We start from the raw sequence: 20,968 nt of genomic DNA on the forward strand, positions 1-20,968 counted from the left end.
TGGCTGCAGTATGTCCGCGGCCCTGCCCCCTGTGCGGTGTCTAAGGGTTCCGTCCCCAAGCAAGAAGAACATGTTCTCTTCTCCGCCCTTTTCTCTTCTACAGTATCTGTTACCTCAGTCAGATTGAAGATGCACATATGTGGGGAAGATAATCGACTTCCAGCCTCCTTCATGTAATCTCTTCCTGATTTAGGAATCTCTAACCCACTACCGGAACGTTAAGCGGCTTCTCCGCTTTCCTGCCGTGAGAAACTCGAGGTGACAACCTCCGCTTCCGGTTGGTTCCGGTTGCAGAGTTGAGTGTCCTGAGAGGTCAGATTGATTTCAGGTAAATTAGGGAGTTGGTGGGAGACCCGTTGATTAGGATTAAGAGCTAGATTCTATTCTGGGGAGTGTAGAAAAGGAGAGACTAAATAAATGGAGAAGGATGGGAGGCTGGAAGGGAGATCAAAGAACTAGCAGGCGAGAACTAATGAAGTCTAAGTTGGGGTAGGGAGGGGTGGTTGGAGGATTCAGTGAGCATTACTGTAGTTGTTACATAGAAGTGCTTTTTCCCGCCTTTGCCACACGCAAAATTGTCTTTGTTTGGCTTTGAATAGAACAAAGGCAGAAGAACAGCATCACTAAAAGTAAAACAGTTCATTTGTTTTTTATTTCCTAATATTCATATAATCACAGTTTTTTAAATACGAGGAAGTTAAGATATATACTTGATAGTCTTCGGTAAACTAAAATTGCACGTAGTGGAAGTGGCATTATCTTCTTATTTCTTTCTTAGGGAAAGGATACCAGCACACATCTTCTTAGAGCCAACTTCCTTTAGTGGAAGTTGATCTTCATCAGACTTTTAGATTCACTTCAGACACAGATAGATAGCTTTTTAAATTTTTGGTTGCATGTTTTTTTCTTTATTTAATTAATTTCCTTACTGTTATTTGAGCTGCTCTGAAACGGAAATAACCACCATTTTTCAGTCCTCAGCACAATTTAAGTCAATTTTTCTAATTTTATTTTTTATTGTCAAGTATACATACAGAAGAGTGTATAAAACATACATTTTTTAAAATTATAACTAACAGAAGCAGACACTCCCGTAACCACCTCTTAAATTAGAAAATAAAGCATTGCCAATACCTTAGAACATGCATTCTTAACAGGGGTGATTTTGCATTTCAGGGGGGTGAAAATTGGTGGGGCTGGGGTAGTAGGTCTTAGTTACTACAATAAGTTGTGTCCCTCCAAAGGGCCACAGTATATAAACAGATATATAGTGTGTATGTAGTGTTAAATTTTCATGGTGGGAGGGTCGTGATTAGGAATAAAATGTCTAGAAAGGTTCCTTACAGGGACAATAATTAAAAATTGGTTGAAAAACACTGCCTTAGAAGCTGCCTGTATGTTTCTGTGATTCCATCTCCTCCACCAAGAGGTAACCATTATCCTGACTTGTGCTAAGCACTCACTTGTTTTACTTTAATTTTTCCATCTATGATGAATTCCTAAAAAATGTGAATTGTTAGGCGTTTCAATTTATATAAATGGGATCCGAGTGCATGTGTATTTTTTTTCTGACTCACCCCTTGCTCATTATTATATTTGTGAAGATTCAATCATACTTTTGCATGTAGTTTTTGGTTGTATAATATATAGTGTGACTATACCATAATCACTTCTGTTGTTATTGGACATTTGGGTTGTTTACAGTTGGGAGATAGAATAAACAATGTGGCTATAAAGATTCTTTTAAAAACATTTTTCTTAGGCTGGGCATGGTGGCTTACGTCTGTAATCCAACACTTTGGGTGGCCGAGGCAGGTGGATAATTAGGTCCGGAGATCGAGACCATCCTGACCAACATGGTGAAACCCCGTCTCTACTAAAAGTACAAAAAATTAGCCGGTTGTGGTAGCGCATGCCTGTAATCCCAGCTACTCGGGAGGCTGAGGCAGGAGAATCACTAGAACCCAGGAGGCGGAGGTTGCAGTGAGCCGAGATCACACCACCCATTGCACTCCAGCCTGGCAACAGAGTGAGGCTATCTAAAAAAAAAAAAATTTTTTTGTTTGTTTTTTTAGAGACAAGAGTCTTGATGTCTCTAAGAAAATATTTTAAATATATTTTTTATATTCCATAAATGGAAACCTTTGATCTGTGATAAGATTTACAGTTGATAAAGTAAATTCATATATCCAAATTGTTCCAAAGACACTTTATTTTATTTACTTATTTTTTTTATTTTTATTTATTTATTTATTTATTTTGAGACAGAGTCTCACTCTCTTGCCCAGGCTGGAGTGCAGTGGTGCAATCTCAGCACAGTGCAACCTTCACCTCCCAGGTTCAAGTGATTCTCCTGTCTCACCCTCCCTAGTAGCTGGAACTACTGGCATACACTACCATGCCCAACTAATTTTTTTATTTTTAGTAGAGATGGGGTTTTGCCATGTTGGTTAGGCTTTTCTTGAACTCCTTTCCACCTGCCTCGGCCTCCCAAAGTGCTGGGATTACAGGCGTGAGCCACCGCGCCTGGCCTCCAAAGACACTTTAATATTTTCTAATAACAATTTGATCATCTGTTTTGGGATTAAATTAATTAAAATTAAATTAAAATTCCCAGTTCCCAATTGTACCAGCCACATTTCAAGTGCTAGATAGACGGTGTCTATCTAGAATATATGTACTAGGAGTGGAATTGATGGCCATAAGGTATTCGTATGTTCAGCTTTTCTTTTTTCTTTTTTTTTTTTTTTTTTTGAGATAGAGTCTCACTCTGTCACCCAGGCTGGAGTGCGGTGGTGCAGTCTTGGCTCACTGCAACCGCCACCTCCTGGTTTCAAGTGATTCTCCTGCCTCAGCCTGCCTCAGCCTCCTGAGTAGCTGGGACTACAGGTGTGTGCCACCACACCTGGCTAATTTTTGTATTTTTAGTAGAGACGGGGTTTCCCCATGTTGGCCAGGCTGGTCTCAACTCCTGGCCTCAAGTGATTCGCCTGCCTCGACCTCCCAAAGTGCTGGGATTACAGGCATGTGCCACTGCGCCCGGCCATGTTCAGCTTTTCTAAGTCATGCCAGTTTTTCAGAATGGTTGTGCTCAATTGCATTCTCACCACCTAAGTGTGAAAGTAGAAGGTACATCACAATGTGTTTTCCTCAGCTCTCAACAGTCTGGCAAGGTAGGTTTTATCCTCCTGTTATATGAAGAAACTGAAGTTCAGGGAAATTAAGCGATTTGCCTTGGATTTTACTTTTACTAGTGCAAAGTAGGAGAATTTCAAGCTCTTACTTTACATGATCACGATATCATTGTTTGATTTATGGCTATTTGGAAATAGAAATAAGTTTAAAAAGAAAAATGGGCCAGGTGCCATGGCTCATGCCTGTAATCCCAATATTTTAGAAGGCCAAGGAGGGAGGAATGCTTGAGGCCAGGAGTTCAACAGCAGCCTGGGCAACATAGGAAGATCTTGTCTGTAAAAAAAACTGAAAAAGAAAAAAGAAAATGAAAGGTTTCCTAGAGATAGTGTTTTCAACTTTCTGCTCTTTTTGAAAAGTCATTTAAATTTATATCTAGTAAATTCCTATGAAAAGAATACTTCTGAAATAATTAGGTAGAAGAGAAAATACATTGAATGTATATATAAATAAATTTGTATAGGAGAAATTAGGTTATGTATACTTTCATGTTTTCTTTCAAAGATTTATCTTTCAAATTACTTAATAGTTTAAGCACAGTAGTATTGTAATTTCAAAATAGTCTTTATACCATGGTAATGTTTCAACTTTTATTTTCAAAAACTGTTTTATCAAAATTCTTGACCCTTTGTTTTATACTCGCTTCCAAATACATTGATCCTCAGGTTAATAGTCTAGAAGTGACATTTGCCAAAATAAGGGTTTGTCTTGTAATCTCTTTAAGCATTTTTAAAATGAAACTTATTTTAAAAAAGATTTTTTGAAAACATGGTATGCAGAAACCAAGACATTATCATTCTAAATAAACACTCGTAATGGTCTTCTTTTGTAATAAATGTATTCAGTCTCAAAAGTCAGTCTGAAATCTGACACCATAATTTTTTCCTTCATTTTATTGAATCTGCCAAGTAATAATGGGTTAAATGTTTCAATCAGAGTTGTGTTGTAGTTTTAACTTGTGTTTGAGAGTATTGATTTTCATTTTCATTTAAATGTGAAAATCCTCCTGGGCATGGTTGTAACCCCACTGTAATCCCAGCATTTTGGGAGGCCTATGCCAGAGGATCAAGGATCATTTGAGGCCAGGAGTTTGAGACCATCCTGGACAACATAGGGAGGTTCCATCGCTATAAAACATTTAAAAATTAGCCAGACGTTGTGCACGCTCCTGTAGTCCTAGCTACTCAAGAGGCTGAGGCAGGACAATCACTTGAGCCCAGGAGTTTGAGGCTGCAGTGAGCTATGATCCAGAGAAAGACCCTCTATCTTTAAAAAAAAAAAAAAAAAAATATATATATATATATATAAAATTGTGAAAATCATCAACATAATGTTTTTTTAGTATCTTAACATGTTTACAAATAATAAGTGTTGGTTTTTCACAGTTAGTATGTACAATTTTTTCCTCATATCTTGGAACTATTTATTTTTTGAGACAGAGTCTCACTCTGTTGCCCAGGCCTGAGTGCAGTGGGACCATCTTGGCTCACCGTAACCTCTGCCTCCTGGGTTCACTCGATTCTCATCCCTCAGCCTCCCAATAATGTGTCTTTAATATACACTTTCTAATAATTACCTCTATCTTGTAAGATGCAATATAAGAAATCCTACCAGGCCGGGCGCAGTGGCTCATGCCTATAATCCCAGCACTTTGGGAGGCCGAGGCAGTCACATCACCTGAGGTCGGAAGTTCGAGACCAGCCTGACCAACATGGGGAAACCCCGTCTCTATTAAAAATACAAAATTAGCCGGGCGTGGTGACACATGCCTGTAATCCCAGCTACTCAGAAGGCTGAGGCAAGAGAATCGCTTGAACGCGGGAGATGGAGGTTGCTGTGAGCCAAGATCGCACCATTGCACTCCAGCCTGGGCAAAAAGAGCAAAACTCTGTCTCAAAAAAAAAAAGAAATCCTACCTTATTGGGCCTGTTCATAGTTATAAATATGGACATAATGGTAATAGTTACTTGATTTTACTTCTGGAAAAGCAGTGATTATAGAATTGCTACTGTTTGCCAAGTAATTAGAATTTGGGGAAAAAAAAAAAAAAGAATTGCTACTGCCAACCTTATACAAATTATAGTATAGTGTTATTAAACCATACCCATTAATTTGAATTAGCAATTTAAATGAAGACTGAGCTGGTTTATTTTTATATTACATATTAAAATAACACTAGTAAAACTGAAGTATTTATATAACCATTGAGGACATGTTTTATTTAAAGAAGCAAGTTTATTGGTTAAAAAGGAGTCCTAAGGTCTCTGTTGGCCCAGTTCAGGGATCGGCAAACTGCAGCCTGTGGACCAAATCCTGCCCAGTGCCTATTTTTGTAAGGTCCATGAGCTAAGAATGGTTTTTAAAAATGAACATTTGTAATCACTTTGATGCTAAGGATCACTAACTTTGAGCCCCAGTTAAGCAAAATGTTACCCCCCAAAATGGGATTCCCATTTTTTTTGTCAGTAGACCGGTATTACAACAAAATTGTACTCAGTTACATATTATATTTTGAATTTTATCAATAAGGTATTTCTGGAAGTGTGTTTTCCTATAAATGTACCTACATGATTGCCTCGATTTTGCCTCTTTTACCCACAAAGCCTAAAATATTTGCTGTCTGTCTCTTTAAAGAAACCCTTCATGTAATCATATGTATTTAAAAGCATTACTGCATTTTAAAAGAATCATCTAAAGAAAAAATTTTAAAATAGTATGTATAACCTTTTTGTTATATATATTTATGCATTATGAAAGGATTCAAAAGGAAAACAATATTGCTTAGAAGTTAGGAGCAGGAGGCCGGGCGTGGTGACTCACACCTGTAATCCCAACACTTTGGGAGGCCAAGGTGGGCAGATCACGAGGTCAGGAGATCGAGACCATCCTGGCTAACACGGTGAAACCCTGTCTTCACTAAAAATACAAAAAATTAGCCGGGCGTGGTGGTGGGCGCCTGTAGTCCCAGCTACTCAGGAGGCTGAGGCAGGAGAATGGCGTGAACCTGGGAGGCAGAGCTTGCAGTGAGCCGAGATCCTCCACTGCATTCCAGCCTGAGCGACAGAGCAAGACTCCGTCTCAAAAAAAAGTAATAATAAGAAGAAGAAGTTAGGAGCAGGGTTCTGAAACTAAACTGCAAGATTCTAATCCCAGCTGTACCATTACTATTGTTGTTACCTTTGGAAAGTTACTTAACTGCTTGGAGTCTCATTGTCCTTATCTGTAAAATGGGGAACTCATAATTTAAGTTCAAGGAGTTGTTTTAGAAGTAATGGAGTTAATACACATAAAGCATCTTAGCATAGTACACCTGGCACATAGGACTCCATAAATGTTTACTATTGTTATAATGAAGAAAAGAACCAGATAGTAAGTGGTTATCTCTGAGTGGTGGGATTTCCAATTATTTTTCTTTTTTATATTTTGTGTATGTGTATTTCCTAACTGAACGTGGTTGTGGAATAAGACACTTTTATAAAATCTTTTAACTGAAATTTACAAGTATTTATATTGGCTTTTTTTTTTTTAAATATTAAATGCTTCACCTTAAAACATAAACAATAAATTTGGGTATTTGATATCTACAATTTGCATATATCTCACTTGTGTTAATATTTTCCTTATAGACATGGCCCATGGACATGGACATGAACATGGACACCATAAAATGGAACTTCCAGATTATAGACAATGGAAGATAGAAGGGACACCATTAGAAGATATCCAGAAGAAGCTGGCTGCAAAAGGGCTAAGGGATCCATGGGGCCGGTAAGATGAGTTAAGCAATTTAGATAGAATGTATCCTAGAGAATTAAGTGTCTATGTTGCTTTTCAATGTATTCTCCTTAGAGAATCATGAAAAATGGCTTTTTACTTTGAGCCCCAGTTAAGCAAAATGTTACCCCCCAAAATGAGAGTTCCATTTTTTTCGTCAGTAGACCTGTATTACAAAAAAATTGTACTGAGTTACTTATTATATTTTGAATTTTATTAATAAGGTATTTGTGGAAGTGTGTTTTCTTTTTTTTTTTTTTTTTTTTTTTTTTTTGAGACGGAGTCTGGCTCTGTCGCCCAGGCTGGAGTGCAGTGGCCGGATCTCAGCTCACTGCAAGCTCCGCCTCCTGGGTTTACGCCATTCTCCTGCCTCAGCCTCCCGAGTAGCTGGGACTACAGGCGCCGCCACCACGCCCGGCTAGTTTTTTGTATTTTTTTAGTAGAGACGGGGTTTCACCATGTTAGCCAGGATGGTCTCGATCTCCTGACCTCGTGATCCGCCCGTCTCGGCCTCCCAAAGTGCTGGGATTACAGGCTTGAGCCACCGCGCCAGGCCGGAAGTGTGTTTTCTTATAAATGTACCTACATAATTGCTTCAATTTTACCTCTTTTACCCACAAAGCCTAAAATATTTACTGGTTTGTTTTTGTTTTTGTTTTTGAGATGGAGTTTTGCTGTGTTGCCAGGCTGGAGTGCAGTGGTGCAATCTAGGCTCACTACAACCTCTGCCACCTGGGTTCAGGCGATTCTCTTGCCTCAGCCCCCGAGTAGCTCTGATTACAGGCACACTACCCACCATGCCCAGCTAATTTTTGTATTTTTAGTAGGGACGGGGTTTCACCGTGTTAGCCAAGATGGTCTCGATCTCTTGACCTCGTGATCTGCCTGCCTGGGCCTCCCAAAGTGCTGGGATTACAGGCATGAGTTACCACGCCCAGCTACTTTAAAGTTTTGTGTTTGTTTTGAGACAGGGTCTCACTCTGTCACCCAGACTGGAGTGCAGTGGTGCGCTCACAGCAACCTCCATCTCCCAGCTAGAACGATCCTCCCACTCAAACCTCCCTAGTAGCTGGGACTACAGGTACGGCCACCATGCCCAGCTAATTTTTGTATTTTTAGTAGAGACAGGGTTTCGCCATGTTGCCCAGTCTGGTCTCAAACTCCTGAGCTGAAGCCATCTGCCCACCTTGGCCTCCCAAAGTGTTACGATTACAGGTGTGAACCACTATACCCAGCCACATTAAAATTTTTAAATCAGCTTTATTGAGATATCATTTATATATAGTAAAATTCACCTGTTTTAAGTGTAAGTCCTTTATCAGATAAAAGTTTTGTGGTGCTTGCTTCAGAAACATGTATACTACAGTTGTAATACAGAGAAGTTAGTATGATTCTGTGCAAGGATTTTTTTTTTAATTTTTTTTTTAATTTTTTTTTTAATTTGCAAATGTTTTTTCTCACAGTGTGGCTTATCTTTTTATTTTCTTAATAATGTCTTTCAGAGAGTTTTAAATTTTGATGAATTCACAATTTAGCAATTTTTTTTATTTTACAATGTATGTTTTTTGCACCCTAAGATTATCTTCTATGCTTTCTTCTAGAAGCTTTTATAGTCCCTCTTACATTCTATGATCTGTTTTGAGTTCATTTTTGTGTCATATGAAGTAAGGATGAAGGTTAGTATTTTTACATATATACATCCAGTTGCTCCAGCACCATTTATTAAAAGACTATTGTACCTCCATTGAATTACCTTAAGAATGTTGTCAAAAATCCACTGAGTGATTTTTGACACTCAATGAGGGTGGTGGCTCGAACCTGTAATTCCAGCACATGGGGAGGCCAAGGCAGGCGGATCGCTTGAGCCCAGGATTTTGAAACCAGCCTGGGCAATACGTGGAGACTTTGTCTCTACAAAAAATTTTAAGAATTGCCAGATGTGGTGACACACACATGTAGTCCGAGCTACTCAGGAGGCTTAGGTGGGCAGATCATTTGAGCCCAGTATGGCAGTGAGCCAAGATCTGTCCAGGTGGCAGTGAGCCAAGATCTGGCCACTGCACTGCAGCCTGGGCAACAGAGAGAGACCTTGTCTCAAGAATATAAAAAAATCAATTGACTGTATCTATGGGATCTATGTCTGGACTCTATTCTGTTACCCTGATTAATATGTCCACCCTTATGCCAATACCACATTGTCTTTAAATCACATAGCATAAGATCTCCAAATTTTTTTTTTTTTTTTTTTTTTTTTGAGATGGAGTCTTGCTCTGTTGCCCAGGCTAGAGTGCAGTGGCACAATCTCAGCTCACTGCCAGCTCCGCCTCCCGGGTTCACGCCATTCTCCTGCCTCAGCCTCCCGAGTAGCTGGGCCTACAGGCGCCCGCCACCACGCCCGGCTAATTTTTTGTATTTTTTAGTAGAGATGGGGTTTCACCATGTTAGCCAGGATGGTCTCGATCTCCTGACCTCATGATCCGCCCGCCTCGGCCTCCCAAAGTGCTGGAATTACAAGCATGAGCCACCGCACCAGGCCTAATTTTTGTATTTTTTTAATAGAGATGGGGTTTCACCATGTTGGCCAGGCTGGTCTTGAACTCCTGACAAGTGATCCACTCGCCTTGGCTTCCCAAAGTTCTAGGATTACAGGTGTGAGCCATCATGCCTGGTTTTGTTTGTTTGTTTGTTTGTTTGTTTGGGAGACAGAGTCTCTGTCGCCCAGGATGGAGGGCAGTGGTGCAGTTTTGGCTCATTGCAGCCTCTACCTCCTGGGCTGAAATCATCCTCCCACCTCAGCCTCCTGAGTAGCTGGGACTACAGGTGTGTGCCACCATGCCCAGCTAATTTTTGTATTTTTTGTTGAGACGAGGTTTTCCTGTGTTGCCCAGGCTGGTCTCAAAATCCTGAGCTCACGTGATTTGACCACCTCAGCCTCTCAGAGTGCTGGAATTACAGATCTGAGCTACAGCACCCAGCCTGAATTATTTTATTTTTTGATGATATCGTAAATATTATTTTAAAATCTCAACTTCCAGTTGTTCATTGCTAATACTTGTAAACACAGTTGACTTTTATATGTTGATTTTATATCTCATTACCTTGCTAAATTTACTTTTTAGTTCAAGTAGATTTTTTTTACAGATTTGTTAGAATGTTCTTCATAAACAATCATTCTGTCTACAAATACATTGTTACTTCTTCCTTTTGTAAACTTTTTATTTCTTTTTCTTCCATTTTTGTACTTGCTAACACCACTAGTATAATGTTGAATGAAAGTGGTGGACGTCCTTGCCTTATTCCCAACTGGCAGAAAACATTTGGTGGGTCACTACTTAGTATGATATTTCTTGTAGTGATCTCCTAGGTGCCTTTTATCAAGATGAGGAATTTCTTTCTATTTCTAGATTACTAAACGTTTTATTGTTTATTATTACTTTTTTTTTTTTTTTTTTGAGGTGGAGTTTTGCTCTTGTTTCCCAGGCTGGAATGCAATGGCGAGATCTTGGCTCACCACAATCTCCGCCTACTGGGTTCAAGCAATTCTCCTGCCTCAGCCTCCCGAGTAGCTGGGATTACAGGCATGTACCACCACACCCAGCTAATTTTGTTTTTTTAGTAGAGACTGAAATGTTGGCCAGGCTGGTCTCGAGCTCCCGACCTCAGGTGATCCACACGCCTCGACCTCCCAAAGTGCTAGGATTACAGGCATGAGCCACCACGCCTATCCTGTTATCACCATTAATGGATATTGGATTTTGTTAAATGCTTTTTCTGCGTCTATTGAGATGTTCATAGTTTTTTCTTTTTTATTCTGTTAATATGGCGAATTACTTCTATTAATTTTCAAATATAAGTCAATCTTGCATTCCTGGAGTGAACCCTACTTCATTATGATGTATTACCATTTTTATATCCTGCCGGATTCAATTTTCTAAAATTTTGTTAAGAATATTTGCGCCGGGTGTGGTGGCTCATGCATGTAATCTCAGCACTTTGGGAAGCCAAGGCAGGCGGATCACTTGAGGCTGGAAGTTTGAGACCAGCCTGGCCAACATGGCGAAACCCCATCTCTACTAAAAAAAAAAAAAAAAATACGACCGTGTGCGGTGGCTCATGCCTGTAATCCCAGCACTTTGGGAGGCCAAGGTGGGCGAATCACGAGGTCCGGAGTTCGAGACCAGTCTGGCCAATGTAGTGAAACCCCGTCTCTACTAAAAATACAAAAAATTAGCTAGATGTGGTGGTGTGCGCCTGTAATCCCAGCTACTGGGGAGGCTGAGGTGGTTTAATCACTTGAATACAGGAGGTGGAGGTTGCAGTGAGCTGAGATTGTGCCACTGCTCTCCAGCCTCAGTGACAGAGCAAGACTCCATCCCAAAAAGAAAAAAAGAATATTTGCATCTATGTTCATGAGGGATATTATTCTGTAGCTTTTTCTTCTAACATCTTTGTCTGGTTTTGGTATCTCAATTAGATTTAATTAGCTTTCATATTTCCTAAGTCATATTTCTAGAGTTAAATGGTTTTTGTTTTTCATAATGTGATTTTTTCACTGGTTTGTGCTTATCAGAGCAGGATGTCAGTCATCTAAAATTCAGGCTGCTATGGTAGGGAGAAGCAGAGATCCTTTTGAATAGTAGCAATAATGTCAAGTGTTACATACTCCATACTCCTCTGCCAAAATATATCATGCATAAGCCTGTTTAGTCTTTATGATATTATAAAGGAGATAATAATCATCATTGAATAGAACAGGAAGCAGACCATGACAGGCTAAGTATCTTGCCCAGCCTACAAGATTTTGAATCTAATATAAGTGGCATACAAAAGATAAATACCAAGTCTCTAACATCATCTTTCCGTGATGTTATAATGACTAGTGTGGGCAGAGTCCATCTGACCTGTGACAGATAAGCTGAAGTGAGTCTTGCATTTGAGGGTTTTGTAAAATCCTGAGGCATGTGACTATTTTTTTTTTTTTTTTTTTTTTTTTTTTTTTTTTGAGACGGAGTCTTGCTCTGCCGCCCAGGCTGTAGTGCAGTGGCCAGATCTCAGCTCACTGCAAGCTGCGCCTCCCGGGTTTATGCCATTCTCCTGCCTCAGCCTCCCGAGTAGCTGGGATTACAGGCGCCCGCCAACTCACCCGGCTAGTTTTTTGTATTTTTAGTAGAGATGGGGTTTCGCCGTATTAGCCAGGATGGTCTCGATCTCCTGACCTCGTGATCCACCCGTCTCGGCCTCCCAAAGTGCTGGGATTACAGGCTTGAGCCACCGCGCCCGGCCGGCATGTGACTATTAAATGTGAAACCATCAAGTGTTCATTCTTCTATTTTATATGTGAAACTTGGGCATATGCTTAATTATCCTATGCCACAGAAAGATTCCTATTGCGATTCACTTAGATGATCTTCTGTAGGGTAGCATTTAAGTCAATTAGAAAGATGAAAATTAAATGTATTCAATGTATATACACACAATTGCATATGATTATAATTTTTTCTTTTTTTTTTTCTAGCAATGAAGCTTGGAGATACATGGGCGGCTTTGCAAAGAGTGTTTCCATTTTTGATGTATTCTTTAAAGGATTCAAATGGGGATTTGCTGCATTTGTGGTAGCTGTAGGAGCTGAATATTTCCTGAATTCCCTGAATAAAGATAAGAAGCATCACTGAAGATAATACCTAGAAGTATCATAGTGGTTTCTTAACTCTCCAAAATAAGATTTCTTCACTATAACCTACTCGTCTGGTTTGTCCCTTACAGAATATTAGTAAGATTTAATAAAGTAAAATAAAATATATATATGCCAATCTGTTTTTGTCATTCTTTAAAAAAAAAAGTCTCAAGCCATATCAGATTTGGTTTAGGATACATAGGGGGTTGGAGAACAGCAGTAGTGCGTTCTATGTAACAGGCAGGCATCATATATTTGAGCAAATGGACATGTTCTAAGAAGTTTGTTTTAATCTTTTTTTTTAACTAGTCCTAACTAGTCCTGACCTAACTGGCACTAGCAAGTTTTTAAATGGGAGTTGGCCTTGCTCCTTTTATCGTCCTCTTCAGATGGTTTAGAGGAAGCCAGATTCTACTGTAAATACTCACTGCCCTGTTCTGGTTGACACATCCATGTATCATGTTCATTTTTCTTAATTGTGGTAATTGTGGTATTTTCTACTTGCTTAGTCTTCATTCTTCCTATGTCATGAAAAACCTTACTTTCTTCTTCTTTTTTTTTTTTTTTTGGGAGATAGGGTTTTGCTCTGTCACCCAGACTGGAGTGCAATGATCTTGGCTCACTGCAGCCTCAGCCTCCCTGGGCTCAAGGGATCCTTCCACCACACCAGGCTATCTTTTTGTACTTTTAGTAGAGCTGGGGTTTCGCCTTGTTGCCCAAGCTGGTCTCAAACTCCTGGGCTCAAATAATCTACTTGCCTTGGCCTCCCAAAGTGCTGGGATTACATGACCCACTGCGCCTGACCTTTTCCTGTATTTCTAACAATAAACTAGATATTCTCCCAACATCATTGACTTTTTAAAATTTATATCCCTAATTAAAGATTTGGTTAGGTGCAGTGGCTCATGCCTGTAATCCCAACACTTTGGGAGGCCAAGGCAGGCAGATCACTTGATCTCAAGAATTGGAGACCAGCCTGGCCAACATGGTGAAACCCCAACTCTACTAAAAAAACAAAAATTTAGCCAGTCATGGTGGTGGGCACCTGTAATCCCAAGTACTTGGGAGGCTGAGGTGGGAGAATCACTTGATCCCATTAGGCAGAGGTTCCAGTGAGCCAAGATCACGCTACTGCACTCCAGCCTGGGCGACAGCAAGACTCTGTCTCCGAAAAAACAAAAATAGATTAACACTCGTTGAGGAGGGGTGATAATTTTGTTTAAATAATGAAACAGAAAATCCCAACGTGAATTTTTTTCTTTTCTTTTTTTTTTTTTTTTGTTTGTTTGAGAATGAGTCTTCCTCCCAACCTAGAGGGGTGGGCAGTGGCACAATCTCAGCTCACTGCAACCTCTAACTTCTGGGTTCAAGTGATTCTGCCTCAGCCTCCCAGGTAGCTGAGATTTCAGGCGCCCACCACCACGCCCAGCAAATTTTTGCATTTTTAGAAGAGATGGGTTTTGTCATGTTGGCCAGGCTAGTCTTGAACTCCTGACCTCATGTGATCCACCTGCCTTGGCCTCCCAAAGTGCTGGGATTACAGGTGTAAGCCACCATGCCCAAGGTGACTTTTTCTTTGTAAATTTCTTGTTTTTAAATGTAAAGCAATGCTAAAGTGAGACAAATTTCTAATAAACTGATAGTGGTAAATAGAATATGGTAACATGAAACGTAAAAAGGACTCCATGCAAAAAAAGGAAAGCATTTATTTTTTAATTTAGATACAATTTAGTACCTACTTTCTTCTCTGTTTTTTGTTTGTTTGTTGAGATGGGGTCTCACTCTGTTGCCCAGGATAGAGTGCAGTAGCCCAATAGCTCACTGTAACCTCCGCCTCCGAGGCTCAAGCAATCCTCCCACCTCAGCCTCTCAAGTAGCTGGGACTACAGGCAAGTGCCACCACAACCAGCTAATTTTTTGTATTTTTGGTAGAGACTGGATTTCGCCATATTGCCCAGGCTGTCTCAAACTCCTGAGCTCAAGTGATCCACCTGTCAGCCTCTCAAAGTGCTGAGATTACAGGTGTGAGCCACCATGCTCCTAATTTTTTTTTTTTTTTTTTTTTTTTTTTTTAAGACAGAGTCTTACTCTGTCGCCCAGGCTGGAGTGCAGTGGCGAGATCTCACCTCACTGCAGCCTCCACCTCCCAAGTTCAAGCAATTCTCCTGTTTCAGCCTCCCAAGTAGCTGTGATTACAGGCACTTGCCACCTGCCCAGCTAATTTTTGTATTTTCAGTAGAGACGGGGTTTTACCATGTTGGCCAGGCTGGTCTCAAACTCCTGACCTCAGATGATCCACACACCTCACACCTCAGCCTCCCAAAGTGCTGGATTACAGGCGTGAGCCACCGCACCCAGCCCACTCTAAAACATTTCAGTTAAAAGAGATGGCCGGGCATGGTAGCTCAGGCATGTAATCCCAGCACTTTGGAAGGCCCAGGTGGGTGGATCACTTGGGCTCAGGAGTTCAAAACCAGACCAGACAACATGGCAAAACCCCGTCTCTACAAAAAATACAAAAATTATACGGGTGTGGTGGTGCACGCCTGTGGTCCCAGCTACTTGAGAGGCTGAGGTGGGAGGATGGCATGAGCCCAGGAGGCAGAGGTTGCTGTGATCCAAGATAATGCCACTGCACTACAGCCTGGGAGATAATCTAACCCTGTCTCATAAATGAATGCATGAATGACAGAGATGATCAACTTTGGCAAAAAACAAGACCCAACTCTAAACTGCCCATATGAAAACCCCAGTGAAAAGAATGTTGAAATATATTAATATCAAAGTGATTTTAGAATGAAGAACTACCTGTGAGAGAGACATTTCATAATAATGAAGGGGTCAGTTCATTAAGAGGATCTAAGGAATCTTAAGTGTTTATGCACAGGGCTTCAAAATACGTAAAGCAAAAACAAAGAAAACTTAGAGACAAAACACAATTATGATGTGTTTGGAGATTTCAACACTTCTTTCTCAGTAATTGATAGAAAATTAAAAATAGGCAAGTTATGGTGGCCCACATCTATAATCCCAGCACTTTGGAAGGCTGAGGTGGGAGGATCGCTTAAACTCAGGAATTCAAGACCAGTCCAGGCAGCAGGACAAGACTCTGTCTCTAATAAACAAAAAAGTTAAAAAAATTAGCCAGGCGTGGTGGTGTGCACCTGTAGTCCCAGCTACTCAGGAAGCTGAGACAGGAGGATTGCTTGGGCCCAGGAGGTCAAGACTAAAGTGACCTGTGATCATGCCACTGCACTCCATCCAACCTGGGCAACAGAGTGAGGGCCTGTCTCAAAAAAAATTAATAATTTTAAAAAATTTAAAAATTATGAATCACTCACTTTCTAACAAAACCCAGGGAATGTACAAGACTATCCCTTGGGGTAAAAGGAGAAAGTATTTAAACCTCTGTTTTTATTTTCATGTTTAATGAAAATGAATTGGTGGCCGGGCGCAGTGGCTCACACCTGTAATCCCAGCACTCTGGGAAGCCGAGACGGGCGATCACGAGGTCAGGAGATCAAGACCATCCTGGCTAACCCGGTGAAACCCCGTCTCTACTAAAAAATACAAAAAACTAGCCGGGCGAGGTGGCAGGCGCCTGTAGTCCCAGCTACTCAGGAGGCTGAGGCAGGAGAATGGCGTGAACCCGGGAGGCGGAGCTTGCAGTGAGCTGAGATCCGGCCACTGCACTCCACCCTGGGCGACAGAGCGAGACTCCGTCTCAAAAAATAAAAAAAAATTAAAAAAAATAAAAATAGCTGGGCATGGTGGCTTGCGCCTATAGTCCCAGATACTCAGGAAGCTGAGCCAGGAGAATTGCTTGAACCCAGGAGGTGGAGGTTGCAGTGAGCCGAGATTGCACCACTGCACTCCAGCCTGGTGATAAAGCGAGACTCCGTCTAAAAAAAAAAAAAAAAGAATTAACTCTTGTTAATGTTTAATAGATTCACAGTGAAGTTTGCTCTCACATGGCGGATACCAAAGCAGTCACACAGAATTAGTGATAAGTCATCCTGAAGTGAAAGTAAGAGTTCTACCCTCCAAAGGAGAGAACAAAAGGAGTTTTCAGCAAATTGCTACAGACTGTACTTCATACGTCCTCAGTTTTGGAATTTATTATCTGCTAATTATTGTTTTCTTGTTTTTCATTTTTTGTGGGGTTTTTTCGTTTCCTTTTTTTTCTTTTCTTTTTTTTTGAGATGGAGTCTTGCACTGTCACCCAGGCTGGAGGGCAGTGGTGCGATCTTGGCTTACTGCAACCTCTGCCTCCCGGGTTCAAGAGATTCTCTTGCCTCAGTCTCCTGAATAGCTGGGATTACAAGCACAAGCCACCATGCCCCGCTAATTTTTTGTATTTTTAGTAGAGACGGGGTTTCACCATGTTGGCCAGGCTGGTCTCAAACTCCTGGCCTCAAATGATCCAACCACCTCAGCTTCCCAAAGTGCTGGGATTATAAGCATGAGCCACCACGCCCCACTTTTTTGTGGGTTTTTTTGAGGCGGGATCTCACCGTGTTGCCCAGGCTGGGTGCAGTGGTGCAAGCACAGCTCACTGCAGCCTGGACCTTGTGGGATCAAGTGATCCTCTGCAGCCTCATAAGTAGCTGGGACTGCAGGCACATACCACCACGCCCGGCTAATTTTTTTTTTATTTTTGTAGAGACAGGGAGCTCACCATGTTGCCCAAGCTGGTCTCAAATTCCTGGGCTCAAGGAATCCTCCTACCTTGACCTCCCAAGTACTGAGATTAGAGGTGTGAACCACTGCACCCAGCTTTGTCTACTAGTTTTAACTAAACCTTCATGAAGTAGATAAGTGGCTTAAAAAGATTTTTTGCAAAGAAACTGCTGATTGAAGCTAATACTAATAACCCAAGAACAAGTAAACAAGGATAAAATAGAAGAGCTATGAACTCTGTCAGCAACATTACCAGTAAATAGGATGATCTCATCACCAGAAGAGTCAACCAAAAAAAAAAAATTTAAAGATTAAATTATTAATGCCATATACTGTATTAGACTGAATTACTTTTGATATATATAAACAATTTAAAACTGCTTTAGAAGTCAAAAAGAAAAGGACAAAATCCCCTCGTCTCAAGGTTTGTATATTTTTCTGTTTAATATCATATGCAACAAAATGAAGTAACTCAAGCCCCAAATTACAAAACTAACTGGAAAGAATTTTGACTAGGTTGTTGCTAAACACCTATGTTTCTGAGAACGCATTACAAAATAAGAACATTGCAAAATAAGAACATGCATACTTATAATGTAAATCAGAAGGTTGTGTGCAATTTGAAAAATTCACACATTTTGTAGTTTTTCTTTTTCGTGTTTTTTTTTTCAGATGGAGTTTCGCTCTTGTTGCCCAGGCTGGAGTGCAGTGGCACATCTCAGCTCACTGCAACTCCGCCTTCCGGGTTCAAGCGATTCTCCTGCCTCAGCCTCCCGAATAGCTGGGACTACAGGTGCCCGACACCACGCCCGGCTAATATTTGTATTTTTAGTAGAGAGGAGGAGGCTGAAGCAAGAGAATCGCTTGAATCCGGGAGACGGAGGTTACGGTGAGCTGAGATGGCGCCATTGCACTCCAGTCTGGGCAACAAGAGCGAAACTCCGTCTCAAAAAAAGAAAGAAAAGGAAAAAACATTTAGTACTCCCTGCAAATGTTGTACTCACTCTCATTTTAATTAATTCCCAAGATGAATTTGGGAAAACAGCATTTAACATACATTTTTCTGCTGATTTAGTAACTAATCAAATATCGTTCTAAATTTACTTTCATATTTTTATTTTATTTTATTTTATTTCTTTGTGTTTTTTTCTGTTTTTTTTTTTTTTTTTTTTGAGTCTCACTCTGTCGCCAAGGCTGGAGTGCAGTGGCGCGATCTCGGCTCACTGCAAGCTCCGCCTCCCAGGTTCACGTCATTCTCCTGCCTCAGCTTCCCCAGAAGCTGGGACCACAGACGCCCGCCACCACGCCTGGCTAATTTTTTGTATTTTTAGTAGAGACGGGGTTTCACCGGGTTAGCCAGGCTGGTCTCGATCTCCTGACCTCGTGATACGCCCATCTCGGCCTCCCAAAGCGCTGGGATTACAGGCGTGAGCCTCCACGCTTGCCCCTCCTACTTATACAGTGGTTAGGCATTTTACCTTATTACAGAAAACGAAGCTTTTTTTTTTTTTTTTTTTTTTTTTTTTTTTTTTTTTAAATATTTGCATTGACCGGGCACGTTGGCTCACACCTGTAATTCCAGCACTTTGGGAGGCCGAGGCGGGCAGATCATGAGGTCAGGAGATCAAGACCATTCTGGCTAACACGGTGAAATGCCGTCTCTACTAAAAATACAAAAAATTAGCCTGGCGTGCTGGCGGGCACCTGTAGTCCCAGCTACTCGGGAGGCTGAGGCAGGAGAATGACGTGAACCCAGGAGATGGAGGTTGCAGGGAGCTGAGATCAGGCCACTGCACTCCAGCCTGGGCGACAGAGCGAGACTCTGTCTCCAAAAAAAAAAAAAAAAAAATCGCATTATACTTTCAAATGAATTACACATTTAAGTGAATGTTTTGTGAGTATTGTGCTACATATATTTTTTATTTCATTTATTTTACTGCTTCAAAATTACCATGGGAAATAAAGAACAGTCAGAGAACAGGAGACATAGTACTGAGGGCTAACTCTGGTTCACAGTAACCATAGCATAACTGTCCTAAAAATAAAGAATGTCTTCCTCAGCACAGATGGGATCATCTTACTGAGGAAGAATCAGGTTCACAGGCAGTGGTATCACCTGGACCTTGGAATCCCATGTGGTAGTAACGTAATACAATAGCATGAGAGATTGATACAGATAAAAAGGCTTAAAATTAGATTTTATATTCTGACAGTACTTTCTAGTGAAACATAATTAGAAATTAAAACTATGTCTATAGATGATAATTTCCAACAAGGAAACATCACAATTCATATAGTTAACAATCTAGAGGTTTAACTCAAGTTATTTAATTTTATTTATTTATTTATTTATTTATTTATTTATTTATTTTGAGACAGAATCTCACTCTGTCGCCCAGGCTGGAGTGCAGTGGCACGATCTCAGCTCACTGCAAGCTCCGCCTCCCGGGTTCACGCCATTCTCCTGACTCAGCCTCCTGAGTAGCTGGGACTACAGGCACCTGCCACCACACCCGGCTAATTTTTTGTATTTTTAGTAGAGACGGGGTTTCACTGTGTTAGCCAGGATGGTCTTGATCTCCTGACTTTGTAACCCACCCACCTCAGCCTCCCAAAGTGGTGGGATTATAGGTGTGAGCCACCGTGTCCAGCCTTAACTCAAGTTATTAATTCCTAATTCATTACCTATAAAGGTTTCCTTTTTTTTTTTTTTTCTGAGATGGAGTCTTGATCTGTCACCCAGGTTGGAGTGTAGTGGCACGATCTCAGCTCACTCCAACCTCCACCTTCCAGGTTCCAGCGATTCACCTGCCTCAGCCTCCTTAGTAGCTGGGACTACCGGCGCCTGCCACCGTGACCGGCTAATTTTTGTATTTCTCGTAGAGACGGGATTTCACCGTGTTAGTCAAGTTGGTCTCGAACACCTGACCTTGTGAATCGCCCACCTTGGCCTCCCAAAGTGCTGGGATTATAGGCGTGAGCCACCGTGTCTCGCCTATAAAGGCTTCCTTACAGTTGATGTGGGTTTGTCAGTAACTATAATTCTAATATATCAATTTCTACATTTATAGGCAACCTTACAAAATGAAAGATATTTCTTATAGCTTTATACCCTACATATATTTCTATTAGAAAACTTATCACAATGTATCATAATTATACATTGCCTTGTTTGACTTCCTCCTTAAACCATGGCTTTCTGGAAGACAGGGACCGTACCTATTTAATAGGTGTTTAGGAAGTATCTGTTGAATGATGGAATTAATAGAGAATTCATGGAGAATGAATGAATTCGGAGATCTAAACTACTTGTAAGGTGGTAGAAATTATTTGCCACCAATTAACACCTCATTTTATGACTCTAGAAAGATTAGTGGGAATGAAAGATTGGGGAGACTTACATATTTTCCAATAAATAAGAGGCGTCATGAATTCCAATTGTCTGTCAGAAAATATTATTTTTATTTTATTTTATTTTATTTTATTTTATTTTATTTTATTTTATTTTGAGAAAGAGTCTTGCTCTGTCGCCCAGACTGGAGTCCAGAGGCACAATCTCAGCTCACTGCAACCTCCGCCTCCTGGGTTCATGCGATTCTCCTGGCTCAGCGTCCTGAGTAGCTGGGACTACAGGCGCCTGCCGCCACA

The 20,968-nt window shown here is 40.8% G+C and overlaps 1 protein-coding gene across 3 annotated transcripts; it reads left to right on the plus strand.

The window, feature by feature from the left end:
- The first annotated feature begins 12 nt into the window (after positions 1-12).
- Positions 13-12,776, plus strand: NDUFB3 (NADH:ubiquinone oxidoreductase subunit B3). Of its 3 annotated transcripts, none has more exons than XM_038001771.2 (4): positions 44-328; positions 1,347-1,429; positions 6,819-6,960; positions 12,482-12,776. In XM_038001771.2, the coding sequence occupies exons 3-4, from the start codon at positions 6,821-6,823 to the stop codon at positions 12,636-12,638; spliced, it is 297 nt and encodes a 98-aa protein (XP_037857699.1). In that variant the 5' UTR covers positions 44-328; positions 1,347-1,429; positions 6,819-6,820; the 3' UTR covers positions 12,639-12,776. The 3 variants fall into 3 exon arrangements, with proteins under 3 accessions (XP_007964014.1, XP_037857699.1, XP_037857698.1); XM_038001770.2 differs by having other exon boundaries at positions 1,386-1,429; XM_007965823.1 differs by lacking the exon at positions 1,347-1,429 and having other exon boundaries at positions 13-328.
- Positions 12,777-20,968: the final 8,192 nt, after the last annotated feature.

This window comes from Chlorocebus sabaeus, chromosome 10 (genome assembly GCF_047675955.1).
Source record: "Chlorocebus sabaeus isolate Y175 chromosome 10, mChlSab1.0.hap1, whole genome shotgun sequence".
Lineage (NCBI taxonomy): Eukaryota > Metazoa > Chordata > Mammalia > Primates > Cercopithecidae > Chlorocebus > Chlorocebus sabaeus.

What these genes read in the sequence shown, in the direction of transcription:
- NDUFB3 (XM_007965823.1), top strand. Translation starts at nt 6,821, where the DNA reads ATGGCCCATGGACATGGACATGAACATGGACACCATAAAATGGAACTT. An exon ending in CTAAGGGATCCATGGGGCCG is followed by an intron (nt 6,961 to 12,481) that starts GTAAGATGAGTT and finishes TTTTTTTTCTAG; the next exon opens with CAATGAAGCTTGGAGATACA.